At 43.1% G+C, this 13108-nt stretch overlaps 1 protein-coding gene across 1 annotated transcript; it reads right to left on the bottom strand.

Annotated features, from left to right (window-relative positions):
• Window positions 1–5078: 5078 nt before the first annotated feature.
• LOC123412881 (protein decapping 5-like) lies at window positions 5079–12428 on the bottom strand. Its single transcript, XM_045105841.1, has 8 exons — window positions 12188–12428; window positions 10970–11070; window positions 9552–9620; window positions 7927–9426; window positions 7380–7457; window positions 6027–6212; window positions 5842–5952; window positions 5079–5769 (listed from the first exon to the last, which is right to left on the bottom strand). The coding sequence occupies exons 1-8, from the start codon at window positions 12309–12311 to the stop codon at window positions 5614–5616; spliced, it is 2325 nt and encodes a 774-aa protein (XP_044961776.1). The 5' UTR covers window positions 12312–12428; the 3' UTR covers window positions 5079–5613.
• Window positions 12429–13108: the final 680 nt, after the last annotated feature.

Consider the following 13108-nt stretch of genomic DNA (forward strand, 5'->3'; position numbering starts at 1 on the left):
GTTATATTGCGCGTCGACGCCGGTCAAATATCAAACAACGCGGCGGCCGTCTCGCGCGTCGACGCCGGTTTTTCAAACGCGGTCGACTCGTCGTACGCGTCGATTTACAACCCCGCGGTCGGTCTACATCATCATGCCGGTGTCGATGTCGCGTGTGCCCACTCAAGTCGCCCAATGGGTGCGTGCGGGACGTCGCCTCCGCGGCTAGGTCTATATAAAATATGTCAGAAGATTTTCCGACATTCATCCGTGAAAAACACATCAGGTGCTATTCATCTTATCTACTTTTTAGGACATGTTATTTGTCCAAGAAAAATTACTTTGGGCTGTAATATTTTTATGCAGGGGAATTCCTCATTACAAAAGTGGCTTTATAACTTGGAGATGGAGCAGGTACCAGCATATTTCTCCACTGGCTTATTCCACAGTCAAGTATGGAGACTCTCAAGTCGCCTCTTTGAGTCGACTTAAGACTCGAGGGCTACACAGACATGGCTCACCAGATTCAGCCAGGCTGAATAATTCAAGAATCCCGGATCATTACAGCAATAAAGCCGGCGCCCACGAAATTCGGGGTCTCTGCCGTTTCAGCTTCTTGAAAGCATGAGTCTTTATTGTTTCATAAGTCGTCCAAGCATGGACGTTATCAGTGCCAAAGAGCGTAAGTCGCCATGCTGCACTTATTTCAAAACTGGATACTGGTAACCCAAAGAGGACCAAAGTTGCCACGTTGCACGGTTCAAACATGGGCTCCTTATATGGTTTTGAGAATTAAGTCGGCTTACTTGGGGCTACTGGTTCCCAAGTCGTTTTGCAGTAAGAGCATATACGCTTCTGCAATCCTATGTCTGGCTTTTCCCTAATCATAGGTCACTTGGGGCTTCCACTCACTGAGTTCAGCCTGAATACCCTCTTGGCTAGCGAAAAAATAACGCATTACAAATGGTTATACTGGACTGTGTGTGGGACAAATCGCCCTATGGTCCCATGTACTCTTGGCGAGTCAATCCGCTTCTGGACCCTGAACTTGCCTTGGTTAAAACATGAAAGGAACTGGCAAGAGCCCACGCATGGAAAATAGATAAACCATTGGTTCACTGAACCTGCTTCACTGAAGCTTGACTCGCGCCTGATCAGCTCGTCTAAACAACTAAGGTTATTGCAAAAGCCTCTTTAGGGTAGCACTAGAGCCTTGCAAGCTCGTCCTACCTTGTCGTGACTCACTGAGCCCGCCGCCGTGACTCATTAAGCCGGCTTAACCTTTTTGGGTACCACTAGAGCCTTGAGAGGTCGTCCTACCCGCCGTGACTCACTGAGCCGGCTGCCATGACTCACCGAGTCGGCTTATTTAAAATAACTTGATGCCATATTGTGGTTTTGCTAGCATTATTCTATCATATACATGCACCATATTCAATTGCATCATGCATCATACATACATATCATGCCGGTCTTCAAACCGGGTCAAAGCATAAATTTTTGCAGGAGCAAATAAATCTTTCATAGTCAATATGGCTGGATTTTCATCATGGTTTATCATAACCAGTGTTAAATGATTGGGGTTTTACGCCAGCTCGGAAGAATTGACTATTGTCGAAGAGCCACCCTATCACATATAATGTTGGGTCATCTAATTGACCAGCTCTTGGATTTCTTCAACTTGTGCTCTCTAGTAAACTACAGCACTTATGGATTTTTCAACCATATATTTGTCGGGTTACATTGCAACCACGGCCAAGGATTTCTTTCATCACAAGGTATCATAAGAGTGGGTATGTTTCTACAATGGAAGGAATAGTCCCAAGTCGCTGCAGGCACATGACCCGGCACTTGGGGGCTACATTGTTCAAATCAAGATTATGTCAAAAAAATGGAAGTCCCATGTCGCTGCAAGCATGCACCATGACACTTGGGGGCTAATGCAAACTGCTTTTTCAAATCATCACATCATCAACAAACCCGGCTATTTCAAGGAGATAAGCCCACCCTGGAGGGCTACACGTTGCTCTTTTTTCAAGTATAGATTCAAGGAAGAACCGGCTCATCATTTTTATAATGACTCGGCCTTTGGGGGCTACACATTGCTGCTCAAGGTTACATATTCAGATCTAAAAAGTCCCTGCTCATTATTGCATAATGACCCAGCCCTTGAGGGCTACATCATATGATGTTTTATGTTCAAAGGAGAAGAACGTGGAAGTTCCGAGTCGCCGCAAGCAATCAACCCGGCACTTGGGGGCTACATTATTTAGATCAAAATTTCTAAAGTCCCAGGTTGTTGCAGGCAAGACAACCCGGGACTTGGGGGCTACAACACTCAGTTGTTTTACAGATCATAAGGTCCAAATTGAAGACCCGGCCCATCACACACTGATGAGCTGGCCCTTGGGGGCTACACGAGCTGAAGCTTTATAAATGTAAGACAGTTACAAGTCCCAGGCTGTTGCAAGCAAGACAACCCGACACTTGGGGGCTACATGGCCAAAGATATTATTGCAAATCTCCAAGTCATCATGAACTGATAAACTTGGAGCTTGGGGGCTACAGGTAATATGGATATGTCAAAAAATTGAAGAGCACTTTCAAAATGTCAATGTAAGCAAGACTGGTCTTATTTCTTCATGGAGTTCAAGCATTAAAAGACCGGCTCAACATCAGATGGATTTCATTATTCCCAATAATTTTATCAAGCTAATTAAAAGTCTGTTGACCGGCATCATCAATGATTTTTCCCGGCGGAGGTGACCCGCCAAGAAACATTGGAGGTCGACTCAACGGCATATGGGTGTTGTATTCTCAATATTTATTTTGCAAAGGACATGAACCTGCAAGATGATTGAGACGATGGCTCATTCATATGAAGAAGAGACCGGATTTCTGAGGAGCCACTTCATAAGCCGGCCAAGGGAGTAAGCCGGTCACTTAGCATATTTGCTATTCTTATTTCAGGAGCTTACCATGAATAAATTCAAGCTAACCTGGGGGCTAATGTCGGGGATATACCCTGCGGTATGACCCGGTGACAGTTATGACCCGGCACACAGTTATGACCCGGCACACAGTTATGACCTGCCAGACAGTCAAGTTCTGGAGATGAGTCCCTGAAGATGAGTCTCGAAGAGAAGCCCGGTTGTAAGTCACCCGGTCGTAAGCCGCCCGGGACTCAGAAGCCCGGTTGTAAGCCACCCGGTCGTAAGCCGCCCGGGACTCAAAAGCCCGGTTGTAAGCCGTCCGGTCGTAAGTTGCCCGGTCGTAAGCCGCCCGGGACTCAGAAGCCCGGTTATAAGCCGCCCGGTTGCAAGCATCCTCGTTGTAAGCCGCCCGAGACTCAGAAGCCCGGTTGTAAGCCGTCCGGGACTCAGAAGCCCATGAAGAGAAGCCCATGATGGAGAGTCATAATAGGTTAAGCCTAAATCCGACTTGGACTCTACATGTAACCCGCCCCTTCAGCTTATATAAGGAGGGGCGGGACACCCCAAGAGGGTCAGGTTTTTTAGACATCTCAATAGACAGATTCACAATTTAGGTCTAGACAACACAAATCATGAGATAGACAAATTAGACACCCATGAGATTAGAGGTGTTGAGTCTGCACGCTTGTAATCGAGATCATCATCTTCATCAATGAAACATAAGCAGGACGTAGGCTTTTACCTCCATCGGAGGGGCCGAACCTGGGTAAACTCGCGTCTCTCGATTCCGACCAACCCCTCTCGAGCCGCCACATGGTTGCGATGGCCTCACACCTAAGTCCTTGTACGAGGACATCTGCCGTGATAAAACCGCAACACCTAGTATGACGCCTAAAGCATATGCGCCACACTACACTGTATGGCGTCTAAGGCAAAGAGGTCACACAGTGTAGTGTGATGCCTAAGACATATGCGCCACACTATACTGTGTGGCGTCTAAGGCAAAGACGTCACATAGTGTAGTGTGACGCCTGACTGTCGGGCGCCACACAAAAAGGTCAGTTGAATGATTTTTTTTGAAACATGGTTCAGTTTGTGAAATACTTTCGCTCGTGGATCAAATTTGTCAAAATTGCCTCCTATCCCCCTCGGGCTTCATCACCTCCTCGATCTCCTCTCTCCACCATATCCGGCGGACGCGCCGACCCGTGAGATGCGACAAGGGGGTCCTGCTCCCATCGTGAAATGATGGCGCGCCCGTGAGATGCGACAAGGGGGTCCTGCTCCCATCGTGAAATGATAGTAGGCTGCTTTTGTTTTTAATGGGTTAGGTTCGGGTGTTCCTCAATGGGATGGAGGCACCGTCAAGCTTCTCTTGGGACCGTCGACGGATTCTACTCGATTGGTCCTGGTGGTGCCCTTATTGAGGCCCTCTCTTGCTATCCAACTCTCTTAGGACATTTTCTCCCCTTCTCATTCTTGGCACCGAGGTGGTTATCCCCACCGAATCTTTGGAGATACAAAAAGTCCACTTTAAATCATAGATCTTGCACTTCACTTAGGCCTTGTTCGATTGATAGGGATTTAGAAGGGGTTTGACAGGGATTGAGATGGATATCATTCTCTACAAGTCAAAATCGATCCCAATCCTCTTGAGAAGAGGTGGAACCGAACAAGGCCTTATAATTTTTGGGAAGCCGAAGCAGGCTCCTTTGGAAACGATGCATATCATATCTCCCATGGATTGGTGTTGGTTTCATTCACTCAAGTTGGGGATTATATCATATCCCATCTTTTCTCCCAAAGTCGGGTGTGCTCTGAGGCAGCCATCTCAACCTCCATCACTAGAGGCTCACATCGTTGTCTTTGGATGTGGTTTCTCGACATGCAGGCCTTTGGAATTGCTTCCTTTTTCCACAAGAAGACCACCGCGGTTGCTAGACGAAGTTGCCTTCGTCCTCTCTCAAGTGACCGGCCATCATCCTCACCACTGGCATTTGGCTATGGATCCTGCTCACTGGAGATCAGCTATTTTAGCGATACATGTAATCTGGGTTGACAGGTCCAAAGTGCAAAATTGTATTACCACAGGCACAGTTTAAGAGCAAGTAAAATGAAATAAAATAACACACAAGAAATCTGAATTTTGAGTGAACTATCACAGTGTAACCTCAAATCTAACAATTCCAGATTGTATAATGAACTTGCTCATATCCAGAAGGTGATCATGCAAATTCTTCAAATAGCACCACAAGCTACAAGACGGGGACAAGTTAAATAGCATGCGATAAAATAGGAGCACCCGGTTTCTAAGTTTGACAATTGTACAAGGCACTTCGTTAACTCCATAGCAATTCTGCTGATACAACCAGTCCCACCGCCACAACAGGACTGCGTTCAATAGCTCACTCCATCCAGAAGTCTGGTTCATACCTCCATAAAGTGAAAAATGGGCATCAAGACCATCAGGAAAGTGGACAGATTTCTCTAACCACGGCGACCCAATATGCGGTCAGCCCAATGATTCTTAATTTACCAAATCAGCTGCTAGATAATTGAGTGCTTCGTCAGTCAAGCTGGAAGATGATAACCATCATGTTTTCTGCCTCCAATAGCCAAAATACAGTTTACAGTATTGATACAGCCTCCCCCATCATCACTTGTATTACAGGTGCTGAAAGAAAACCCGCCTTTTGTTGTATCACTGATGGTTTGGGTAAGAGTAGCCGCGTCCCCTCCCTGTATATCCATACCCTCTTCCATAGTAGCCACCACGACCACGAGGGCCTCCACCACGGGGCCCCCTTCCTCCACCCCGCATGCCCATAGGTCGATGCCTTGCAGAGTCACCAAATGTCTACAGACAGTTTCTTATCATTAGTGCTGAATATCAAGCAACATGGTAAGATTATAGAAGCAATGACAATACCTCTGTGTCTATTTTTCTCTGCTCAGAGAATTTGATTCTTCCATTTCTAGCTCCATTATCAATTGTGTTGCTTGAGAGTGAATCAAAAAAGTCATCTTTGACATACACATGCTTCACAAAAGTGGCTAATCAGCATCAGCAAGACATTGATGAATCAGAGATAGCAATCCATGAAAATTGCATACCTTAACCTCCGGTTTTCCAGGAGACACCACATCGTCTTCTACAATATTGTCATCATATTCATTTGGGTCGTCAGTAAACTGTCCATTGCTTTTACCGAGATGATCCCATACTTCATCTTTGTTGAATTTCTCATTCATAGCCATGAAATCAAAGTCCTCTGCAAACTTGGCTATGGGACGTGGTTGCTGTAGAGGGAAATTAGTAAGACTGTATGAGACACGATTGCTGGGGATGCGAAGTTAGAAAGACTACGGTTCCACTATTTTAAAGAAAAGTACATTGATCATAATAATATATAATAGTAATTTAATTAAACTATTAGATGCATGTGCAGTTGAAAGTTAAGTTAACTGATCACAAGATATACCCCCGCTTGGTTAATATTATGGATTATTAAAACCTAATTTGTATTCACTCTTTTAAAAATCTACTAAAATGTTAGGGCAATGACCCCCAAGCTAGTTGCATCACTTTGCAAAACACTGAAAAAATATGCTTCGACCAACCAAAGAAATCCCCATTCCATAACTTCGGCACTACTCGAACACTAGAGAGAACAGAGCAGATCCATCTCTCTAGTATCTATTCTGTTGTGCTACATTATTTAGTAGGCATTCCATGTCAAAATTGCCATAGTTCTAGCAAACAGCCATATTTAGCTGCTTGTTGCTACAATCCACCAAGTAATGAACAGTGAGGCTGTTGTCTATTGATGCTTTCACGGGCATGCTGGTGAAATTAACAGTTGTATAATCATTTAATAACAATAATGTAGTACTCCCTCCATCACAGTTTATAAGGCATGCACGTGTACCTAGGTCGTCAATTTGACTTATATAAAATATGTTGTTTAACATAAAAATTATATCATTAGGAAATAGAACATCTAAAGTTTCTAATGATATATTTTTTGTAATATATGCCTCTTATTAAGTTGGTCAAATTGACGAACTAGATACACGTGCCGGACTTATAAACTGAAACGGAGGGAGTACCAGAAGACATACTATTGCACAGATAGTATATCAGAAATATTGAATACCACCAGGTCATCCTTGATGTTTACAAAGTTCAAGAAAAGGAAAGACTGATGGTTAATTGTTCCAAATGTTCTTCCAGAAAAAAATGTTACAAACCTGGTTAGTATTATATACTCCCTCCGTCCGGAAATACTCGTCGGAGAGATGGGTGTATCTAGACGTATTTTAGTTCTAGATACATCCATTTCAATTCATTTTGACGACAAGTAATTCCGGACAGAGGGAGTATAAAGCAATAACTTCAAAAGAATTAATCATTCCATATTTGAAAAGCTTTTAGACAACAAATCCTGTATTATAAAAAACGCATACCAGATTTGCTCTTCCTCGACCTCTTCCACGGCCTCGGCCTCTATTATTGTACTGAACATGTGAGGAAGCTTCAGCAGGCTGAAACAAAAGTAATAAATACAAAGGGACTGATCACAATGTACAAGAAACAGATTACATGCTTAGTGAAATACTCCCTCCGTTCCTTTATATAAGGTGTGTTTATTTTTTCAAAAGTCAAACGATGCATGTTTGACAGAGTTTTTAGAACAATATATCAATATCCACAATACGAATTTTATATCATTTGATCCATCATGAAAAGTAGTTTCATATTATATCTATTAGGTATTGCATATGTTGTTATTTTATTCCATAAATCTTGGTCAAACATTCAAATTGTTGACTTGCACGGAAATCAATACACCTTATACTCTGGAACGGAGGGAGTAATAGGTAGTACTCCCTCTGTATCAAAATATATGTCGCTGGAGTAGCTGAACTTTAGCTACTCCAGCAACATATATTTCGGTACAGAGGGAGTAGCAGCCTTCAGTTCATCTCTTAGTAATCAAGCATTCAATATTACCTTCTGAAGAATGGGCTTTGGTGCTGGCAACAGAGGCTCCTTATTTTCAGATGGAGACCCCACATGTTTAGCCTTCAGTTCAGCCTGCTTAGCGTCTTTCTTTTCATTATTCGGCTCTAGCTGTCGCGATGTTAAAACAGTAGAAGAAGCAACCTGCGATCGTGAACCTGCAGAAGAATTGGCATGTGCGGATGGAGCTGTAGAGGCAGTCTGAGAGGATGAAACCACCGAAGGAGACTTATAAGATGGAGCGGATGGAGCTGTAGAGGCAGCCTGAGAGGATGAAACCACAGATGGAGACTTATAAGATGGAACCACAGCAGTAGTTTGCATGGTCTGTGATGAAGTCGAGGAATTCGTTGGCAGAAGCTGTCCAGGAGTGACCAATGCAATTGATTCCGCAACAGTAATTGCACTAGATGCAATGTTTGCAGTTGGTGGCTGAGAAGGTTGACATGTTGACATAGAAGCAGATATATTGTCAGGCTTGTCACCGCTAAGAGAAGCCACACTAGAGTCAGGTAGAACAGGTGGCTTATTCTTCACTACAGAAGGCATGCCTTGGGACAGGGGAGTGCTGGTTTCAATTGTGGAAGTGGATGGGTTGACAGGTGGGGGGGTTAAACCCACAGAGAATGCAGAAGCAGAAACAGCTGACAGCTTATTTGGTAACTGGCTCACTTGGGTTTCAGTTGCAGATGCACTTGCTGAACCACTTGATGAGGCAGGGACTGACAACAATGTAGATGCAGATGCACCTAAAGTTTGGCTTTGATTGTTACTAGGTTGCAGTAAAGAAGGAAAGTCCGGCATGCTTGGAAAGCCAGCTGGCAAAGATGTATTGAGTCCAGGATATTGTACAGACTGCTGAAGGGCCTGCGGAACTGTCAAACCGTGTGGGGGGCGAAGAAAGGGTGGTTGCTGCAAATGAGCAAACCCAGTTGGTGCAGTGTAGTATCCTGGCCAGTACATTTGTGGCATTGCAAGGCCACTTCCATTTACAGATGATGGCATAGGTGACGAGTTCCATGTAGGTAAGCTGGGTGGAGGTTGAAATGGATTCCCTTGAAATGGTGGTGTCATCTGAATTCCGGACTGAACATTTTGTGAGGTAGGAGGCAAATTGCCTTGAAATGGAGGTGGCATCTGAATCCCTGATTGAACATTTTGGGAGGTAGGGGGTGAATTCCCTTGATATGGTGGTGGCATCCGAATTCCTGTTTGCACATTTTGTGAGGTAGGAGGCAAATTCCCTTGAAATGGTGGTGGCATCTGAATGCCTGGCTGAACATTTTGTGAGGTAGGAGGCAAATTCCCTTGAAATGGAGGTGGCATCTGAATTCCTGACTGGACACTTTGTGGGGTAGGATGCAAATTCCCTTGAGATGGTGGTGGCATCTGAACCATTGACTGAACATTTTGTGAAGTAGGTTCAGCTATTGTTGAGCTTGCAGCAGGAGGCAAGCTTGCTGATGATGAAGAAGGCCGAGGATAATGTGACTACACAAACAAAATAATAACAGTGAGCACAAAACAGAGCCTCGGATATCTATGTAATCTAACAAGACTTCAAACAGAAAAAAAAAATGGGTCTACTTTTTTAACAACCATGAAACAACATTTACCTGAATAATAGCTGGATCATTGTGTAAAGAAGCAGGCTGAGCTGGTGGAGAGGATTTGACTTGTAAATCCTGAAGTAAAGCAACTAAAGGTAAGGTATACTCCCTTCGTTCAGAATATAAGATGTTTTGGATATTTCAATATGGACTAGATATGGACTGAAATGAGTGAACAAACACACTAAAATGTGTCTATATACATCCGATTCACAAAAAAGTTAGAAGATCTTAGAGTAGCTATGAAGAAATTCTAGATGGGACTAACAAACTATACTGGATACAGTAGTGATGAAAACAGTACAGCAACTAAGGACATTTATCATGCCTCTGTCCTACAGATCCGACTCAGTATCATATACTCTCTCCATCCCAAATAAGTGTCGCTGACTTAGTATAAAATTTGTACTCCCTCCGTCCCAAAATAAGTGTTGCTGTTTTAGTACTAAATTTGTACTAACTTAGTACTAAATTTGCGACACTTATTTGGGACGGAGGAAGTACTAATTTAGTTATAAATTTGCGACATTTATTATGGGACGGAGGAAGTATGTGTTCAAAACGCTTATGGGTAGGATTGTTCAAATCTTGACTTGAGATCTCTTTATGATCCTATGATCATGTTTCAAGCATTCAGAAACTGGTCCCGTGTAGGATGTATATTCAGCAAAAACATCTAGAATAATGATCTAGATCTTATAATCTCTAGAATGACAGTTTTCAAGGTACCCTGCACTGATCCTGCGAACCCAATCCAGCCAGCATGAAAATGAACCTGCTGGGATCCCAATCTTTGCAAGCTTGCTAATGAGTGTCTATCATCCTACAATTTTCCGTCAATGCTCAAATTTAACAAAATACCACAGAGCTAAGGTTTAAACCTCTAACTAATCAACTTCCCATTTTGGTTGTGCCAAACTTCAGAGTGCAAAATACATAACTTGCTATCTAACATCTACATATATATCAATATAAAAAGACCCAAAGGGGAAGATCCAATTGATCTAGACCATCAGACCATGTCAATCCAATGACCTAGATTGCTACATGTTTAACGCGCAATTAATACCATACCAAACATGAACGTCTGTGCTAATCACATAATTAACGTGTAACTGATATCCTACCTAATATGAACGTGCAATTAATTTCCTCCCCAATATCAACGTGCATTGCACGTACGCATTTTATACTAGTTTCCCAAAAACCTTTTTGAACGTGATCTGAGGAAAGCGTGCTGTGACATTTCCAAATTTTACCATGTCAAGCCAGAAGACACTAGATGTGCATTGTCAATAACAACTTACAGATATAGCTACAAACTATACCAGTACTGAACATATTTTGATTACCAGTTCAATTCTAACAGCAGACATGACAAGAAAATGTAATACTGTGTCTGATTTCCATTAATCCATCATTACCTTTATATCACTTCCTCGAAAGAGTATATATTCATATATCTTATCACTAGCAGGAATCTGTTGGCCATCCTTCTTACGACCTTCACTTCCAAACGAACGAACTGCAATGTGGTACAACACAGAATAGTCCAGTTAAAAAAAGTGAATGTGCCACATGAGAAGAATTGCTTAAACTTGGTGACTTCCAGGTGCCGGTCTGTCATTGATGTATGGACAAAATATTGTTCGGACGTCAACATTGCTTGCAGCCTCCATTTCCTAATAGATCGCACTTCTATGTAGATCAAATATTGTTAGCTCCTATTATGTACCTATCCTCAGTATGGGCGAAAGATCAGGAAGGTCGAACCTATGCCTGAAAGATAATTTTTTGCTTGTTCGGTGCTACTAAACAGATGTGTGGTCTTTACTGTTTGCCAATCATTCCCAAAAAAGGAAATTTCTAGGAGGCAGAAAATGTTGCCAAAAATTAAAGCCTTTGCTTGGTTGTCCATAATTAATACTTCAACACATGCGCGCCAATTTGCCACTTCGCAAAGCAACCGACACAATGGGCCCTTGAACATGCATTAATCCACACTCCAAACATGGCAAAGGTTCCAAGACCCTTTCAGCTGTACAACAACATCCCCAATATAAACTCTTACACGATTTGGCGCGAAACCGTTAACGTTAGTGTGATGCTACTTGCAATTTGATTACTATAAATGGACAGAAAATAGAAGACTTTCCAGTAGTAATGTGCTTGACTACTGGATAGCTGTGAACAATCCCCCACCCACATTTAAGTCAGACTCGCTGTAGAACTAAAGTAATTGTGTTAGACTGCGGGGAAGATGACGAACTTTAACTAAGCACGAGGAAACGAAGAGATAAGTAACAAATCACCAACTTCGTGAACTTGAATTCGCATCGCCCAACATCACATAATAATTCACTAAATGATGATTCAAAGAGCGCTTTTGTTTGGGAATTGAAAAGCTGCAAGGATAAAACCTAAATCCCAACTCCGACATAAATCCTGCAAAAGGGGGACTCAAATTCCGCAACATCCGCAACACGAAATTGAACAAAGGAAAAGAAAATAAAGTAAAATCTACTCCACATCGTGGGGCACAATTTAACCACATCGCGTGGGCACTCCGTAGTCCCCTCGCAAATCGGCGACCGATCAGGAAAAGAAGAAGGCCAACGACGGGAGGGATGCGGGAAACCCACCGTTCCTGAGCCCGATGCTGGACTCCTCGGTGTTGATGGTGTACAGGACGCCCTCGTACCGGATCTCGCTCTTCGACGTGAGGCTTATCACGCTCCCGATGTACGTCTCCGGCGCTGCCGCCATCGCCGCCGGCCTCGCCTAGGGTTCCGATCCCCCGCTCCGAGTTCGCTGTATTCTTTTTTCCACGCTATTTTTCTGGTTATTCCCCCTCTTCTTTTTTTAAAGCCTTAGCTAATCGCTCTCCCCTCGCCTCTCTATTTCATGACGGATTACGTTACTTGTTGGCTGTCCATTACTGGTGGGGCCTACAGATGATTACGGTGCTTGGGCCCATCTGGCGGTGACAAGTGCTTAGCACGGACGGTCCATGTATAATGTAGATCCTATGGATAGGTAGTGGCAGCGTAATGGCAGATTCATGTGGCGTGAGTAGCCGGGAGCGTGGACTCGCCGACTATGACACCACGGGCCCGCAATCTAGTGGAGTCCTGTAGCTGGCAGAATTTCTAATACTCCCAACCTTTGGATCTTTGATATTTTAGATTTAGAAATTTTGTACGAATTATATATGATAGGGTTCTTGCAAGAAAAAAAAATATTTTCTTTTGTTCATAGGATAGGGTTTTTTCGGAATGTCATAGGGTACGAATTCTTTGGAATAAAAAGTTGTAGGAGTTGAAGCGGCATGTATCTTAGTTTTTCATTAGTATATTAGGTATGAGCTAAAAAATACATAAAACGTGCGCCAATTCTACGTGAAAATATGAATCAATTCCTACAAATTAAATGGCTCTAAAATAAAAGAAATTCTATAGGAATTTCATCCTATACTAGCAAAAGGGCATGTCCGTTGCAATGGAAGAAAAGAATACCACACGTTCTTAATTTTTCAAAAAAAGAGTTTATAATCTGACTATTTG

The sequence above is a fragment of the Hordeum vulgare genome, chromosome 7H (assembly GCF_904849725.1).
Source record: "Hordeum vulgare subsp. vulgare chromosome 7H, MorexV3_pseudomolecules_assembly, whole genome shotgun sequence".
Classification (NCBI taxonomy): domain Eukaryota; kingdom Viridiplantae; phylum Streptophyta; class Magnoliopsida; order Poales; family Poaceae; genus Hordeum; species Hordeum vulgare.

Coding starts and splice junctions, on each gene's coding strand:
- LOC123412881 (XM_045105841.1), bottom strand. CDS start 12,311: ATGGCGGCAGCGCCGGAGACGTACATCGGGAGCGTGATAAGCCTCACG. Junction 6,213..7,379: donor GTCGAGGAAGAGCAAATCTG/GTATGCGTTTTT, acceptor TTCCCTCTACAG/CAACCACGTCCCATAGCCAA. Junction 5,770..5,841: donor AGAGAAAAATAGACACAGAG/GTATTGTCATTG, acceptor AACTGTCTGTAG/ACATTTGGTGACTCTGCAAG.